The sequence below is a fragment of the Rhinichthys klamathensis genome, unplaced genomic scaffold, assembly GCF_029890125.1.
Source record: "Rhinichthys klamathensis goyatoka isolate OS25496 unplaced genomic scaffold, OSU_Roscu_1.1 h1tg000036l_1, whole genome shotgun sequence".
NCBI classification, from domain to species: domain Eukaryota; kingdom Metazoa; phylum Chordata; class Actinopteri; order Cypriniformes; family Leuciscidae; genus Rhinichthys; species Rhinichthys klamathensis.
The window spans coordinates 4,786,492-4,806,065 of NW_026606584.1; the positions used below are offsets into that span (position 1 = coordinate 4,786,492).

Consider the following 19,574-nt stretch of genomic DNA (forward strand, 5'->3'; position numbering starts at 1 on the left):
TTGTGATACGAGTTAATTCGCCAGTTGACTGGCCATCACGTATACTTACCGTAATTCGCCAGCTGACCTGGCCATCACGTCTGTTTACGCAACGTGACCAAGCGGTTGGTCACGTTGCGTAAATAATATTCATGTGCTAAGCATTCGCCGTAGTAGGATTTGGAAATTAGTATTCAAGACGGGCAGATTCACTTCCAGGTGCTAGGAGACGCGCGGTCCACTCACAATTCAACACGAACAGCGTTCGGCCTCATAAATGCGCATGCGCAGCAGCGCCTTTCTCTCTGTTTCCTGCGCACATTGCCACGTTATTAGCGGCAGACACAAAATTCAAGCGACACTTCAGACTGTTAAAGGTGAAAGAATACCCAACGCGCTAACAGTCTCTCCGGTTTCCATCACGGTTTCATTATTAGCTGGCACGTTTGGAGGTGATCCGAGATGCTGAAGTTGTTGGTTGTGTGCGCACTGGCCGCTATGATAACGGCTGATATCACCGAGGAGGAGGACGTGCTTGTACTGAAGAAAAGTAACTTCGAGGAGGCGCTCAAAACTTACCCAAATATCCTTGTTGAGTTTTGTAAGTAGTCGCCAGCTTTGTTTGACTTGTTGTTCATTTGTTTTACGATGATAGTTTGTGCATGAGTAAAATGCTAAACGAAACCCGCTATCAGTGAAATTGTTTTATTCTTAGTTTCAACTTGCAACCACAATACTTGATCTCTGTTCATGAGTCTATCTCCTTGTAGTAACACAGACGTGTGCTACGTAAATCTAACGTAAGTGTGCAATTTTGAACGCTTTCACAAAAGCCGACGCAATGTAGCCCAACTGTTAGTTAATTAAAGACGTCATGGCCAGGCACTCAAACTCTGTTTTGACAAATAAAAGTGCAAGTTAAACCTTTTGCGAATAATGCATTCAATCTAACTTAAGTTAGCAGACGTGTACATTCAAATACATATTCAGGGCGATAACAGCTTTGGATCGGAAGCTCTGAATGTCGTTTTTGTTGAAAGGATAAACCCTGATTTGCACTTTCACTTGTTTTTCGACTTTCGATTTCCTGGCCCTTATTTATATACCTCCACTTCATGCAAAGGAGACGAGGTTTGACATGTTATGGGCAAGCATCAATGAGTTTCTAATCCTAAAATACTTCTCAAACTTGTGTGTATCCGGGCTGTTAGTTCACGTGTCTTTACCGGGCTAAATTCATTGGCCGCTCTCAAAGTATATCCTGATGCATGGTCGTGATCGACCCTCAAGTTAACCAATCACTGGTGTCCACGAGTGTTTCGTCATAATGGAAGGCGTGGTAGCGTGTAATATGGGCGGGACTTCCCAGAGGTACAGGGCTAGGTTGACGTGTACATCAGAAAAATAACTTTTCTTGCTAAATAAATTAGAAATTTAAAACCATTTCTCGTGTGAACAGTGGAAAGCGTAACAGTGCAGTCTTACATTAGTTCTTTATTTGATAAGATTGTGAGTTTTTGACACGCATACTGATTTTCATCTCAAGCATTATGAACTTTGGTCTTATCTCACTACATGGCATGTTGTTAAAGCCATGATATTCCAAAGTGAGGATTAAGTTTGATTTATTCAGTTATCAGTTTATCTAATTTCACTGCATTTGGGCACCCAACTGAAACTTCTTGCTTTTTAGTCATGTACCCGACTAACCTGTTCAGTCAGACAAATTACTGCTAGTGCTAATGTAGTTTGAGTAATTGAATGCTTGATGTAAAATCACTAACATTCAGTAAATGTAAGATGTATTGAATTAACCACTTTTTGCTTATTGCAGATGCGCCATGGTGTGGGCACTGCAAGGCCCTGGTTCCTGAATATGCCAAAGCGGCTGGTATGCTGAAAGCTGAAGGCTCTGACATCAGACTAGCTAAGGTAGATGCCACGGAGGAAGCGGAGCTCGCTCAAGAGTTCGGTGTTCGTGGATATCCCACCATCAAGTTCTTTAAGGGAGGAGAGAAGGACAACCCCAAGGAGTATTCTGGTTAGTTTTCTGTACAATATCTATAGTCCTTTTGGTATATGACCTACCAGAATGTCTTTGGTTTTTGACTTTTTTATTATTTTAACCATTGTAAAAAATGTACACTACTTTTATTTGGATTTCAGATCTGTGAATAAAACAATAGGCTTTCAAAATCCGTAACAATATTTCTCTAAAACCAGATAGAATGAGTGCATATAGTCAGTGTGCATATAAACTGTTCTTTGTTTTGGTTGGAATTGCTAAAGTGTAATTTGACTATGCTATCGTACTCTGTAAAGTGTAAACCATAAGTCAACTTAGACAGGTCAGATGCCTGTGTACCATGAATGTGAGTGCTAACTGCTGAGGACGTGCATGTCATTCTGTATGTGGAAGCCCTGCATTCCAGTGTGTATAAGGCCCCTCCCCCTTTCCTTCAACGTGCAGTTCCTCATGTTGCCTGTGCTCTGGTTGATGTGGGCTGTTCATGGTCTTACTCCTGCAGACCAGCCTCAGAAAAAGTTCTAGGACTTTCAATTGACAGTCTTAATGTTTGCAAACTTTTTCCTGTGTCAGCTGAGTCTGAACCCCTTAGATTTAAAATATTTAATTGAAGTACCCCCTGAGATTAAAGGTGCCCTAGAATGTTTTTTTATTATTATTTTATAATGTTTCCTGGGTTGCCCTTATAATGTTAGTATGTTTTTTAGATCAAAAATAATCATAATTTAGAAATAAATGGCATTTTTCCTAGCCTGCTTTTAGCCTCTGATTTGAACACTCTGTTTGAAGGGGCATGTCTGCTGTGGGATTCAGTGTAACCGCGGCCACTGCTGTGATTGGCTGACATGCTTGCATATGAAATAGCTAGTACGCATTACATGTGAAACTCTCTCGAATACTTTTACTACTGCTATTATACGTTTTTACTATAACAGCTATCGAGATTAACGAATCGTGAGATGTTTTTAAAGTATTTAGATCTATTCCCATCACATAAAATGTTGCCGTGATGAGCATTGAGCAGATGACAGTGTGTTGATCGCGAGAATGAAGATCTTATCATTGCAAAGCATTTTCTGCACTCTCACCAATGCAAACACGATGATGTAAATACAGTAAGAGCTTCGTTGTGCAGTAACGTGCGTCATTGATTTCATAACGAGTTTGGCAAGTGTCCAGATAAACTCGCGCTGTGTGGAAAGATTGTTCTTTGATCGCTTTCTGTATATAATTTGTTCACAATTTAAATACGATTATTTTCATCCTACTAATAGAAACGATGTGAAGTTGATATTTTAGTCACTGGCTTGACTTACTGATGCATAAACAGTATTGAACGATTTTGAGAGAAAGATTACCTGTCTGATAGGGATGCACGATGATATCGGGACAACATCGGTATCGGCCGATAAAAGCTTAAAATGACCATCATCGGCATCGGCCGATATGAATATTTCTGCCGATGAGTCTTGCCGATAGGGTGGCGTGTTTCCAATGCGCACGTGACGACCGTGAACGAAGCATGAGCGCCAGCAACTTAAACTTCCAACTAGGGGTGTGCCATGCGTCTCACGGTTTTTGATCGTGGACGATTAAAATGTCTCCTCTATCTGCTTTTGAAGAAAAATCATAGTATCGTGCATTCTATCAGTTCAATTCTGGCGCCTTCATCTCAACATACTGTACAACGCGACGTACATTCACATCACATCACATGTAAACGCAGAGGTAGAGTTACACTCACGGGACACCGCAATTCACAAAAGTTCATTGTTTGCATGTGCGTCAAAGTCTTGCTAGGTAAACACGTCATTCACGTGCTGATGCGCTGTTCTAACATCCGCTTTTCTGAGCATGTTACACCCGACGCTCACAGGAACTAAAAGCCTGTCACAGAGTCTGCATACTGGACTAATATTTCGAGTCTTATTGCGCTGATACTGTCAAATACACACAAGGTTTACATAAACAAAGTTGGTTATGTCTAAAGTGAAAGCAAACAGAGAAAATCTGCTTGTCAAATGCGTGTATATTAGACGCGTCGCGTTACTCGCGTGCAATTCTTAAAGAGACAGTAATAATATTCTGCCGCTTGTCTTTAAAGAGATACTGCACCCAGAAATAAAAATTCTGTCTATCTAATGTTGTTTCAAACCTGGATTCATTTCTTTCTTGTGCTTAAATATACTATGGAAGTCACTGGAGTACAGCAACTGTTTGGTTAGCCACATTCTTCCAAATAACTTTTATAATTTCAACAGAAGAAAGAAACTTGAGAGTAAATGATGACAATTAATTTTTTTGGGAGAACTATCCCGTTAATGTTAATAAAACAACAAAACACAGAGGAAATCACTCACTGCTCTTGACTGAGAACATTAATAGAAGCTTTAATAAGCTTTTTTTGCACTTAAAAAAAATTCAAATATATCGGTATCGGCATCGGGCAAAATTAGTTTGAAAATATCGGCATATCGAATATCGGCCAAAATCCTATATCGTGCATCCCTACTGTCTGAACTTGAACAATTACACATCAGAAAGTGTTGCTTGGTAGCTCGATCCGAGGCCAGCTCTGTATTGGCCCAAGTTGAGGAAACAGTCGGTGAAATGTTTGGAAATTTCCAGAGAAAATAAAATTAACCCATTGTTTCTTCAGAGGCTCAGATGAAGGAACTAAAAAATACTTTTGTGTTCATGTGTACATCCAAACACTGAGCAACTGCCATGCTTCGGCTGCGCAGTTCCGCCTGGCATTGAGGGCTGGCATATGCAAATATTTGGAGGCGTACATATTAATGATCCCGACTGTTGCGTCACAGTCGGGTATATGTGGAGATTCGCCTGTTTTTCAGGGGTGTTTTTCAAAAACGAGATTTAACTAAGGAGAAAACAATGGTGTTTGAGACTCACTGTATGTCATGTCCATGTACTGAACTCTTGTTATTTAACTATGCTAACATAAATTCAATTTAACATTCTAGGGCACCTTTAAGTTAAAATTTCAATGTAATGACACATTTGCATGATCACAGTTGGTTAATGGTCACATATGCATGTAAAATATTCTAAAAATTGTAATTGATTTATTTTTAATTTTAAAATTCACTTTTACGGTTCACTCTCTACAAGAATTAAGTTAAAATTCTAATATTTCTTTTTTTTTTTTTTTTCAAACCTTCAAAACTTCTTTTGAAGTGTCAAATCCTCAGCCTTTTATTGTGATGGATTTGTGGTAAAATTCTGTAAACTTCGGCCATTAAATGTTGGAAACCATGTGTATACATGTAAACTGAACTTGGCACACATTAAATTTACAAATGCATGTTAGACTGGCATGCTTGCAGAGATTGAGTTTATAAGAAGCAGCGTTTAGTTTGAACCAAGCTGCTCTGAAAACATGGTAAGCACTACACTTATAAGCTACACGACACATTAATAAAGAGAAAAACATTAGCTCTTCACTTGGAAACAAGCAGCACAACAGACTATATACTTTAAATTGTGATAATCAAAACCTGCGATTTAAAGTATAGCTCGCTTTTAGCTTTATTTTGAATAATTGTGCACTCCTATTCACTTATTTTAGTGTTACTTTTGATTTGGTTATCTTTTTATCAACTCACAATTCCCCTGCAGTTCCCTCACAAACCCCTAGGGGTTTGCAAACACTATTTGGAAAATTCTGCCTTTTGGGATTGCAGAATTATCTGAAACTGTTTGGAACAAAAGAATATCTGAAGTTTAGTCTGTCACTATATCTGTAGCCTTGATGGAAGGACTCCATCTGGGTTTCTGTAACGCATGATCTCAGACATGATCAAATTCTGAACCACAGTGTAATTGCTGATGTGTTGCATCAGTCATTCCTGCTGTAACCTGTGGCACTCATTACGGTATAACAAGAGTAATATTAAGACCTTTGAAACTGTGTGTGATGTGTCATTCGGATTGACATGTCAGTCCTGCCCTGTGGTCATAAATGGATTAGGATACGTGGAAGGAGTACTTGAGTTAGATTTAATCTTTGTTTGCCAGAGAATGCAGGAACTGATCAGATGTATGCCTTAAAGTCCCCCTGTGGTGAAAATAGTTTTTAATGTTTGTCAATGTCTTTAAGCATAATAAAAATACCACAAACCATGTGCAAATTTCATAAGTCAACACCACTGCGTGTACATTTTTTTTTGCAGTGATCTAAAGACGTCTCAAACGTGTTTTGAAATCACTGGCGTTTCTGAAGTCACAAACTACCGTGTAACCAATCACTTCAACGTGCCGGCAGGATTTAGCATATCATTAACTATGACCGCTCTGAAGCAGGGGAGTCTCAAGAGAAGCCAAACTCATTCCTGGAGGACTGTCCTGCAGAGTTATAATCCAACTTGCCTCAACACACCTGCCTAGAAGTTTCTAGTATGCCAAGTAAGACCTTTATTAGCTAGTTCAGGTGTTTAATTAGGTTTGAAGCTAAACTCTCTCAGTGGCCCTCCAGGAGCAGGATTTATTTATTCCTGTAGAAGCAGGATTGAACACCCGGCCTTAAATGCAGCACAAGTTGCTTTATAAAAACATTAACATTCATGCGTTTGGCAGATTATTTTTTTTCCAATCAACAAGGTCCCAAATTGTAGCTAGTTGGGGGTTTGGGGGCATGCTACCCCCAGAAACTTGATTTCTCTGATCTACATATGTGCATTAAGATGTTTGAGGGCAAATAATATTGGATAATAATAGCTTTAAAACCATGTCAGTGGGCACTGGGCAGTAGATTGTCAATACATGCTCTCTCCTCTTCTCCATCACTTTCTTTTTTTGTCTCCTTATCTTGCCTTGTCTCTTCCCCCTCCTAAAGCTGACTTTTCATTTTCGTCTGTGACAGTGAAGAAAGTAAACTGGGTTAACTGATGTTTTATGAAGACAAGTTACTGAAGTTGCCAGGAAAGCCAAGCAACTAAGTTTTTTAATTTCATTCACAATGTTAACATTTGTTAGTAATCTTATGCCTAATATGATGAAACTGCTTCGTTAACGTTCTTGACCCGTCACATTGACTGTTACTAATTATTACAACTTGAGCCACGTAAATAGGTCTATTTTCAATTCAAAATGGCGAAATTAGACTAGTTTGCCTGATTTTTGTTGGTCGTTTAACATTTCTATCCTAAAACAGCGGTCAAAAATGAAATGTTTAGTTTAGCTCCTTGCATATTATCTCGCACTTTATGAGCAGTAACTGAAGCGTTGCGCTGTGCTGGAAATCGCACTCAGCAGCTTCTGTGAACATTTAAACCCGCCTACTTTGTCACTGCTTGTCAGTGTCAAAATATTTGTGATGACCTGACCAATCAAATCAGACCACTGAGGCAGCTCAGATGAGAAGGTCTTGGTGCTGTGCAAGTGTGCAATATTCTTGTGGAACTAAAGTGGAGTTAATACTATATTAGGCAAATATTTCACCACCTTTATTATATACACATCGGAAAAATACAGAGGTCTGGACCTCAGTGACCTAATAGATGGCTATGGCCATGGCCATGTGCAAAGGCGTCTTACTATAAATGTATTTCTGCTTTGTAAGTGTTTGCTTGGTGCCACCAGGATCTTTTGTCTCACTATGACATGCTCTGTCTGCAGCTGGTCGACAGGCTGATGACATTGTCAACTGGCTGAAAAAACGAACTGGCCCCGCAGCCACTACTTTGAGTGATGTGACGCAGACAGAGTCTCTTATTGCTGATAATGAGGTTGCAGTTATTGGGTTCTTTAAGGTAAAATTCATTCTTTTCTTTAGCTAATTTTGCTAATTTGGAGTAAGGTTTTTTTTAATTAAATTTTTTTTCTCTGCAGGATGTTGAATCAGAAGATGCCAAGGCCTTCGTTAAAACCGCAGAGTCTGTGGATGACGTACCCTTTGGCATCACCTCTGATGATGCAGTCTTTTCAAAGTTTGAAGTTGCCAAGGATGGTGTTGTGCTTTTTAAGAAGGTACACTCTCCACTTTATAACGTTCTGACTAAACTCTTTGACTCCTTTATTTGCTTATTGCTTGTTTTCAAAGAGGCCATATTATACCCTTTTACAACATCTTGATTTTGGGTGTACTAGAGGGTTCATGCTTGAATGTTCAAATTCATTTTTCACACATTTATATTGTTGCAGCACAACTTTTCCCAGTTTGTCAGTAACGCACTGGGCTGCGTTTACCAAAAGCATCGTAAGCCTAAGTTGATCGTAGAGCAATTGCCACCAATGGTCTCTACGATCAACGTAAGCTAACAATGCTTTTGGGAAACGCAGCCCTGTTCTGTGGCCTGTTGCACAAAGCTGGTTTCAGTTACTACCCAGGTAAGTTCGAGATTAGTTTGAGCAAGCTCTGGTTTTTTGGGTTTAAGAAGGTGGATGGGTTTTTAGCGGTGTTCATCGCCATGGTAACTTGCGCTACACGGCTAACCTGCTCCGGAGCAGGTTTTATTCTGAGTTAGAAATCGCAAACCAAAACTGGACCAATCAGCTGTGAGCAAAGTGGCATGTATCAGATGCAATAAAGCCACACACCCTGTATCTTGCTCCAAATTATAGCATAATGAAAAAACTTTAGAGACAATTGCTCATCTTTTGCTGCTAATTTATGAAATTTATATTATGTGAATTATAATTACTTAATGCATATTATATATATTCATATAATTATATTAATTGGCAAGTAATATTAAACTTTGCTTTTAAATTAATATAAATAATATAATACATGCATTTATATATAATTCTTTTAAACGATGTGTATTCATTTGAGCTCTTTGTGAACCCATAATTATTAGGCCAATTTCTTTGATTCACATCATGCATTGTAAATGCTTTTAATTATAATAATTTTCACAAATGATCTCTCAATCTTTAGAAGAGAAGTGAATTGTGCTGTCTCTCTCGCGAGAAGTGAAATGTACTGATGCTCTCCATGTTCTGTGTGATTGGCTGAGTGCCACACGTGTCACACTATCAGGTGTACATGCTTCAGAGGTTTGAACTAGAGTTTGCGATTAACTGAGTTGACAGAACTAGTGATGCATCATGCACCGATGTGAAAATTGTGGCCGATACCGATAAGCCTGGCTAACGTCAGACCCAAGTCTCATTGAGACTTGGGTCTGGGAACCACATGTTCATTTTCTCGTATTTGAGGCGTGGTTTATGAATGCCCAGAGCCGTTTATTGGGTGCTAAGAATGTCTATCAAATGTGCCTGTACGAAGCTCATAGCCAATCATTTCAATCATACCAGATGACGTATGTAGAGTGACAGAAATTAGACGAGGAAGAAGACGATGGGCCAGAGATTTGTGTACACGATGGCGTGTATCTAACGGCCGTTTCACACCGCATGCGTGAGCAGCGCGTATTTTTTTCCGGCGTGCATGCTAATGAGTGCATTCACACCGGGAGCAGCGCGTGAGCGTCGAGCAGGAGCGGCGCGTTAGCAGCAGTGAAGCGGGGGTTTCGGCGTCGAATCTGTTTTTGCTGCACTGCTCACGCTCAATTAAAGTGAAAGCACACTTTTGATGGACAAAAATAAATGATTTCACACAAAAAACGCCCAAAATGCACAGAATAAGCATGTCTAGTGAGTTTTAACAAGAACTTGAGTAGGCAAATAAAAGAATCAAGATTCAAAAATATTTATAGAAGATTTAGGCTACCTGGTAAAAACTTGTTTAATTATTCAGTTTGGGTGAAAGTTGTGTGTTATATAAAAAAATATATTATATAAACGTTCTTTTAGTGTAACACACAGACAGCTACATAGGCTAGCACAACCCAAATCAAACCCGAGTGTGTGGTTTATTTGTGTTTTGTTTTTTATCCGCGGAGTTTGCAGTCTTGTAAACATATCGAAAGTATGACAAACTAATAGATTGGAGCCATTTTCTGGGTTGTTTTGTTGTTTAACATTTATAAGCGAATGTTGTACACCTCCCCATAACAAACTTTCAAGACTATCAATGTTATAAATGACCATTGTTCTAAAAACAAATGTATAGTTGTCTTTGTAAAGAATTGCTCGCTTATATATGTAGCTTTGGAGCCGCTGCTGTGACACTATACAAACGCTTCCAGTGTGAATACTCTCGCGCTGCTCAAGTGCCGCTCAAGTGCCGCTCACGCTTGCGGCGTGAAACGGCCGTAAGGCTGCATCGAAAGGTAACTTCGCGTGTGCTGCCATATTTGATCCATAGGTATAAACAAACTGCTTCGGTGTGTCGCATAGACGTCGTCATCGTCTTGCTGCTCCCTCCCCGTTGTGTGATTGGTCCCCTAGATGAGGCGAAAATCTGGTCCATGGTATCCAGACTACATAGCAGCGTGAATAAAATCGCGGTGCGCAAAGGCAGTATGGGGAAACCCAGGCTAATAACCAATATTAATATTGCTGTTATGGCCGATACTGAGATTTACCGATGTCGATATCTCTGTATAGAAAGCGCATAGCGAGGATTAGGGATGCATGATATTGGTAAAAAATGACATTGCAATATAAAAACAATTTCACCTAGGGCTGCAACAACTAATCGATAAAATCGATAATAATCGATTATGAAAATCGTTGTCAACGAATGTCATTATCGATTAGTTGGTCTGCTTACGTCACGGGGAGCGTTTACTGGTGATTGGTTGAAACAGGCCAATCAGGATGCTCTCTGTCTTACACGCGCTTCATGAGGCACACACGCAAGGTCTCTCTCCCTCCGTTGCTCTGCCGCGCGCTCGCGCTACACGGTTTGGAGCACAGTCTCTTCTGTCTCGCATGCGCGCTCTTGCTTGCGTGCTCAAATCCCGGGAGTTTGAACTAATTTGCGAGCCGCTATCAATATGCGGGTGACTTCCAGAACTTCCGGGAGACTTGGGATGTCTGTATTTTGCGTCTCGAGCATCAGGTTGCGCAATCAGTTCGCTCGCAACATAAGTGATGGATTAAAAAAGTGCTACCGCAGAAATATTAAATTAAAACTTACTACAAACGTCTTTACAAAGCGAAGCACTAAATATAAAGGCAGTTAATAACAGCAGCAGTAAATTATTGTTTTTTAGTCACTGTACTCAGTGGTTTTCAGTGAATGTTTGTGCACTAATGCATCATTTTTCCTGTCTTTTTAATCAAGCCTGTTAGCTTGCTGCGTACCTCCACTCCGCTCTCTTTATATAGCATTTGTCTACTAAGTTAATTGTTTTTCAAACGCGATCTACTGCGGCTCTATGTTCACACGCTTGTTTTCAGTCTTTCTATATTTATTTTTACAAATTATCCTTATAATTCAATTAATTTTAAATAAAAATTAAATGAATTATATATTTGAGATGTTTTTAGTTTATATCTTCACATCTGAACAACATGTCTGGAAATTTGTTTTAACAAAAATTGTGTTAAAACAATATGTTGGATATAAATGTTTTTTTTTTTTTTACATTAATCATGGTTGTCAACTTGCCATCAGCAATTATCATTAAAAACAATGCAAATATTGATATTTGTAAAACTCAATGTGTGGCTTTTGCACTTTTTAAAGTACACTTTTACACATAAATATCCTAATTTAGGGTTTTAGGTAACACTTTATTTTACGGTGTCCTTGTTACATATGTTACATGTACTTACTGTAGTAATAACAGTAAATTATCATGCATAATTACATGCAACTAACCCTCAACCTAATCCTACCCTATTCCTATAGTAAGTACATGTAGTTACTTAATATTACTCTGTACTTAAATATATAATTACTCTGTACTTAAATATATAATTACACTGTAACAAGGACACCTTAAAATAAAGTGTAACTGGGTTTTATTTAGTCATAATAAACAAAATCTAATTGAATTTATCCGATTAATCGAAAAAATAATCGTCCGATTAATCGATTATCAAAATAATCGTTAGTTGCAGCCCTAATTTCACCAGATGACTTGAATAGCTCTATTTGGAAAGAATGAATCATTCTAGAATGACTGGGGTGGTTTTGTCATGGAGTAAATCTGCATAGAAACTATTAAAGGTGCCCTAGAATGTTTTTTTTTATTATTTTATAATGTTTCCTGGGTTACCCTTACAATGTTAGTATGTTTTTTAGATAAAAAATAATCATAATTTAGAAATAAATGGCATTTTTTCCTAGCCTGCTTTTAGCCTCTGATTTGAACACTCTGTTTGAAGGGGCGTGTCTGCTGTGGGATTCAGTGTAACCGCGGCCACTGCTGTGATTGGCTGACATGCTTGCATATGAAATAGCTACGCATTACATGTGAAACTCTCTCCCGAATACTTTTACTACTGCTATTATACGTTTTTACTATAACAGCTATCGAGATTAACGAATCGTGAGATGTTTTTAAAGTATTTAGATCTATTCCCATTCCCATCACATAAAATGTTGCCGTGATGAGCATTGAGCAGATGACAGTGTGTTGATCGCGAGAATGAAGATCTTATCATTGCAAAGCGGTTTCTGCACTCTCTCTGCTTTCACCAATGCAAACACGATTATGTAAATACAGTAAGAGCTTCGTTGTGCAGTAACGTGCGTCATTGATTTCATAACGAGTTTGGCAAGTGTCCAGATAAACTCGCGCTGTGTGGAAAGATTGTTCTTTGATCGCTTTCTGTATATAATTTGTTCACAATTTAAATACGATTATTTTCATCCTACTAAAAGAAACGATGTGAAGCTGATATTTTAGTCACTGGCTTGACTTACTGATGCATAAACAGTATTGAACGATTTTGAGAGAAAGATTACCTGTCTGAACTTGAACAATTACACATCAGAAAGTGTTGCTTGGTAGCTCGATCCGAGGCCAGCTCTGTATTGGCCCAAGTTGAGGAAACAGTCGGTGAAATGTTTGAAAATTTCCAGAGAAAATAAAATTAACCCATTGTTTCTTCAGAGGCTCAGATGAAGGAACTAAAAAATACTTTTGTGTTCATGTGTACATCCACACTGAGCAACTGCCATGCTTCGACTGCGCAGTTCCGCCTGGCATTGAGGGCTGGCATTATGCAAATATTTGGAGGCGTACATATTAATGATCCCGACTATTGCATCACAGTCGGTATTGTGTGGAGAACCGACCGTTTTTCAGGGGTGTTTTTCATAAACGTGAATTAAATGAGAACGCGAAAACAGTCCAGTTTGAGATTCACTCTGTCATGTCCATGCACTGAACTCTTGTTATTTGACTATACCAAGGTAAATTCAATTTTGAATTATAGGTCACCTTTAATAGAATGTTAACTAGACTTTAATAAATGGAACCTTATTGTAAAGTGTTTCCGATTTATGTCTCTTTGAGTTCAGTGTTGGACAGATCAGTTGTTTTAACCATTCATTAAAGTGAAACGGTTCAAAGGAGTCATTAGTTCGCGAATCGGATGTGTCATTAACGGACCACGGCACACAATGGCCCTCATTTATCAAAAGTGTGTACACCAAATTTCCAGCGTACACCCAAAACCACGGTGACTTTGAGATTTATCAACATGGACGTTGGCGTACGGCACGCTCAAATCCTAGGCCAGCTCAGGAGGTGGTGTACGCACGTTAGTTTAGTGCGGAAATGCGCAGAAAAACAATTCCTAACACCAAAATGCACTGACAAACTAAAAGATATGATATATTATGACCCACTGTAAAACAAAAAAAACAACAACATAGTAATTATAAACTTCAGTGTTTATTTTTGTGCAAAATGGACTTCAATGTTTAATTTGTGTGACTTTACCAAAGCATTTGATTTGTAAGCATATGTATTCCTTCTGTTGCGAGCCTGTGCGCTTTACCCTGACGTTTCAGGGTTAGGCCCGGCAGGTGCGCACGGACTGGGTTCGGTAACGAAAGGCTTTCAATGACCAAAAAATAATTCAGACTGACAAAATAATAAAAAATGCATTCTTTTAAATAATAATACAAATAATAATAATGACATTCTTCTTCTAAATAACAATAAGCGTCATTAATAATACAAATCATACTAATAATAAGAAGAATATTACAAATTGTCATGCAATTATTGTGAATGAATGGTACTCCACATCTCATCACTATTGTACACCCCAATACATGTAACGTGATTCGAAATTGAATGCTAATTCAAAAGACGTGCTGTAAAATATTGCATTGTGATAGGTCATTTCGGCTCCACGTCAGAGAAGTTTCTCTTCTTTGACGTCTTCCGTGTGTCCATGGCGTAAAATGAGGGCGTGGGGGAAGCGGATACTTGAATATATAGGGGCGTGTTATTCTAATGACGATCGTTTTCAGCCGCGGGATTTATCAAGGGCAGGCATTGCGTAAACCTGGATTTCAAAGGTACGCACAGGTTCATAAATCAGGCGGTGAGAGGAGTGTAAGCATAATCTTACGCCAACATATACGGCCGTTTCTACGCAAGAATGATAAATGAGGGCCATTGTGTAGCCTGGCTAACGTCAGACCACGTCTCATTGACTTTGAGACGTGGTCTGGGAACCACATGTTCATTTTCTCGTATTTGAGGCGTGGTTTACAAATGCCCAGAGCCGTTTATTGGGTGCTACGAATGTCTATCAAATGTGCATGTACGTAGCTCATAGCCAATTGTTTCAATTATACCAGATGACGTATGTAGAGCGAAAGAAATTAGACGAGGAAGAAGACGATGGGTCAGATTTATTTGTGTTCTAAACTACTTGGAACAATATCCAAGGCTGCATCGAAAGGTAACTTCTCGTCTGCTGCCATGTTTGATCCATAGGTATAAACAAACTGCTTTGGTGTGTCGCATAGACGTCGTCATCGTCTTGCTGCTCCCTCCCCGTTCTGTGATTGGTCCCCTCGCTGAGGCGAAAATTTGGTCCATGGTATCCAGACTTGCCTAGCAGCGTGAATAATCGCGCTGCGCAAAGGCAATATGGGCAAACCCAGGCTACACGTTGTGTGATTTATCCAGGCAGTTCATTCGAAGAGATCATATTGTATCGTGTCTCATCTTTCTGTGCACACACACCCGACGCGTGCAGCCATAGACCCCTTTACAGCGCGCGAGTAATGAATTGAGCTCTGTTTCGTGTCTGAATGGACAAATACACAACATTGTTTAAATGTCCGTTTTGGAGTATTCACGTAAAATAATTCGGTTATGTCTTTAACAGAGTTGTCATCCAGTCTCTTTGGTAGAGATAGAGAGACGAGGGAAACAAACAAGCATGCATATGGAAATTATCGCGGCCGGAAAAATGATCGAGCTCACTTTTTTTTAATCATGTGATTAAATGATTTATTGACTATCGCGACAGGCCTAATCCAGATTAATGACAGCTAGCCGTGACAAGCTAACAACGCTACCTAGTCAGAGCAAACAACCACCAAATTCATACATTTGAATTTTTTTTTTAATACCCATTACATTTCCCATGATTTAAATATAAATCCTTGGTGGCCAGGTGCCGCACTTCTACGTCTTTTACCCATCCAGCCACAGCATATGCATCGGTACTCTTAAAAGCCTTCAAGAGATCCCCACTGTATGGGGAGGGGTTATGCACAAGATATATATATATATATATATAATCATGGAAGGCCAATTGGGGCAAGTCTGGGACAGATAATAATGGATAAAGGAAAACTGGGGGTAACAAATAAGGATCGGAGCCTAAAATTTAAGTCTTCTCCAGGTATCTCTGTCTCCTCTCTCATTCAAATGGGCAGTTTGGGCGGCCATACCGGGCGAGATCGGTCGTAAATATGGCGGCGTTCTATTTGGAGTGACGTAGGTGGCATCTAAATACCAAGCTTTGTGAGACCGCTGAACCTGATGTAAACCAGGTTGGATTTATCTAGATTTGTCAACTCTAAACCTTCTCTAAAACTCAGTTTGTTAAGCTAGCTTTGTGCAACAGGCCATTGGTCTCTATGAAGCCCCTCCTTCTGAAAATCTCAATGTGCTCTGATTGGTCCACTATATCAGTGTTGTAATGGTGAACCGAAAGTGTCACTCACCTTACCATAACGCTACTCATCCAGGCCTTGTCCCCTTTTTTTGTGGAGGCCTTCCGTGGGAGTTATTTAAATGAGTAATATTGTGATGAGTTTTTTTCTGGGAAAGGACACAACTACATTTGAGGCCTTTCAAGAAGTTCAGAAACTGCTTGCTGATATAGAGAATAACTCTCTTTGGAGTGTACTGTGCTTTGTAACTTTGCAGACTCTTGAATGGGTAGTAGCAGTGCCTCCCATAACTGGAAGTTTAGGCCTGGATCATGAAAGGAGTCCCGGAAAAATTATCATGATTTCCACTGAGGGGCCCGTGATGAAGGTTCCTTAACTGACCCAAGAACTGTTTATTGTGGCCCTGGGTAGTAGTGTTTTAAATAGTACAATAAATAAATTAATACAAGGGATCAGAACAATCACATGCTTTCAAACCTTTAGAAAAAACTCACAAGGGGGTGATGAATATTATCAGCTAAACATCAAGCTCTTAAGTGAAGCTATTTTGATTATGAAATAAAGGTCTATAATTTTTCAAGTACTCCGTGCAGCCATGGAAAGTTGATCCTGCTGCATCTAGTCATATCTGGCAATGCTATCATTACTATTATTGGTCTTTGCTCAGTCGCACAATAAATTTGGTTTTCTGGTTCAAGCTGACAGCAGATCTCCCCTTGACCTTTAAATTCATTATGTAATGATGCTCTCGTTTATCAGGGTCAGTGAGTCATTATGTCAGCCCATTAATACATTTTATTGCACAGCTTCCTAGAAAAGAAAAACTGAGTTTGGTAGAAATCTAGGCGTTTAGACACTTCACCCATTGCTTACAACAGTTGAGCACCACATGAGTGAATTCACTTACAAATGTACCCATTTTGCCACCTGTTATTTCTTCTTGCGTCAAACAAAAACTCTAGCGTAACATGATGGATGGACAAAACCACAGTAGTTTGTCTGATTTTGTATTTGAATCGTGGCATAGGTGACCTGTTGATGTCACCTGAAAAACAGAATCAAATGGACATAAGATTTTTCTTGATGCTGTTTGGTGTGGAGGTCCAAGATGATCAAATGGGAAATGTGCAGTTACGTACATGATTTAGTTTGAAGTATTCAGTGTTTTTTTCATTCAGAAAATGATTGTGCATTAACTCTGAATGGGACACCCTGCTTCTGAGGTAGATCAGCTCCACACAGAGATGAGATCTTGTGGCAATTCAAGCACATTTCTCTCCGATCAGATCACAACCAATACTACTTGATGCATGTTGTTGAACGGGTCGACACCGGACGAGAAGTGCAGCGCTGCGTCGTGCAGCGCCACAGCTTTAAAATTCGAGCACATTATTCTCTGAGTGTACACACACCGGCGGCGCCCAGCAACGGCTCAGGACCTTGTTCAAAATCCTGCCGCGCCATTTACATAGTTTTATATTAAATTTACATTTATTTGTCTCAAATCGTCGTTAATGGGTATACTGACTTCACCCTGTGCTGCAATATACATTTAGTTTTACATTCATTTACAGAAATCAGCTGCTTGAATGAAAATTGCTGATGTTATTCGATTTTCAGGTGATATTCTCAATTCATTCAGTTAACGGACGCTCTAGGTATAGAGTTCTGGTTTAGAGCAGTCTGAACACTTTACCTCAGAGGGCCACAGTCTTGCATGGTTTAGTTGCAACCCTGCTCCAACATGCATACCTGAAGGACTATATTAGCTGGATCATCTGCATTTAATTAGGGTTGAAGGCTGAAGCTAAACTCTGCAAGGCTGTGGCCCTCCAGGAACTGAATTTTGCACCCCTGCTGCTCTAAACAGTTTAGTCAAGGCAAGCCTTAATGATCTCTGAGTGGTTAGCAAATTGAGTCTTCAATTAATTTGTTTAAAGCAGTTTTAAAATTGGTCTGCATGATCCATTAGTGAATTTGAAAGATTTTAAAAGTCCTTATCCGATCATGGAAATCCATTGGTTTAAAATGTGAGAATCCTGAATCCAAATAAACTGAATTCACAAAGACTAGGCTAAATCACTCTACTTTACAGAAACTAGCTTACAATGATTCATTCTCAGTAGGATGGATGGATGTGCTCTTAATCTAAAATCAGAAATGGGCTATACTTCTCCTTGACCCCTGTCCCTAAAGCGGCTTTGAGATTCTGGTCTCTTAGCACCCAAATACACTCTGAAATTTATTGTCCTTACTGCCTCGTTCCCAAATGCAGCTGCTCGCTTTATGCATGCTATTAATGCCCACTGCATGTGTCTACTAGAATATCCGCTCCCCTGTGACCAACAACTGTTAGTCACGTTTCCATGCTGATTGATTCATAGTTCCCTTCTCAACACTCAGTTACAGTGAGTAATGCTCACCAGGTTTGTGTTGCTGTGTACACAGAGAAATGCAGTGTAAATAAGACTTGATTTAACAATCTCTCTCTTTCTCCTCCCTCCCCCCCCCCCCCCCCCCCCAAGTTTGATGAGGGTCGGAATACTTTTGATGGAGAGATCAGCAAAGAAAATCTGCTGCCCTTCATCAAGGCCAACCAGCTTCCCCTGGTCATTGAGTTCACGGAGCAGGTACACTTTTGACTTTTAATCCACATTTCTGTCTGTTGCTCCATATTGACATTTAGAGTTTGACCCAGGTTGCCATTTGTATTTTCACTGAAATTGAATGGGCCTCATTTATGAAACAAACGTACAACAGAAAACTGGGCGTACGGCCATTTCCACGGAAAGCTTGACATTTATCAATATGGACATGAGTGGTGGCTACGTTCAAATCACGCAGATCTCAGCTCGTGTATGCAAGTTTTTGAATTGGTGTGAATTTGTGTGCAGCATTAAGCATAATAAATCTGGTGGAGAATTGTAATGAGCGTTTTCATTTTATATTATTTTCCTGAAGCTCATCATAACGGTCATTAACCGTTAAACGACTAGATTGTCAAATTAAAATTATAGATAGGTGTCTGTGTGTGACCCATTAAAAATCCCGCAAATGTTATTTCCCCTCAGGGGTTTAGTTTTACATGCACAAATAGCAGCGTAAACAGAACATGAGGATTCACACATGGTCACATTACGTACCTGCAGAATAAAAACATAATAAATTGAAGGGATAAAAGGGATAAAATAAATAGGACTACACGAAATATATTTCACTTAACAGATTAACAAAGGAAAAAAAAAAACTGCGACTAGTATAAGCAGGCTCGTTTTTGTGACTTACTAATGCATTGTATTTGTTTTCTTTATCTTTATTTTATTAAAGCCAACTGATCATGCAGGCGCCTCAAGCGTGCACAGTTCCGCACACACAAAATATCAGTTCTAGTGTTGCAGTCAACCAAACATAAGTTACACTGCTCAATTTAAATGGTCCGCTGTAAAATGCCTGCACCCAGCCATTCATATTTTTGCACACATGAAAAGCCTTATTTACATAATGAATAATAGTTTAGCAACCAAAAGTTATATGGCAAATTTGGAAACATATTTGGGTTCTTGCTGAATGAGAGGTGAGCCCATTAGCCTAAAT

The 19,574-nt window shown here is 39.3% G+C and overlaps 1 protein-coding gene across 1 annotated transcript in view; it reads left to right on the forward strand.

The window, feature by feature from the left end:
- Positions 1–275: 275 nt before the first annotated feature.
- The window catches only part of p4hb (prolyl 4-hydroxylase, beta polypeptide), a 30,549-nt gene continuing 11,250 nt past the window's right edge, over positions 276–19,574 (forward strand). Inside the window, exons 1-5 of the mRNA XM_056246156.1 lie at positions 276–580; positions 1,814–2,020; positions 7,643–7,776; positions 7,856–7,993; positions 18,506–18,610. Coding sequence (XP_056102131.1) covers positions 442–580; positions 1,814–2,020; positions 7,643–7,776; positions 7,856–7,993; positions 18,506–18,610 — 723 coding nt within the window. The 5' untranslated portion in view covers positions 276–441. The remainder of the gene's footprint in view (positions 581–1,813; positions 2,021–7,642; positions 7,777–7,855; positions 7,994–18,505; positions 18,611–19,574) is intronic.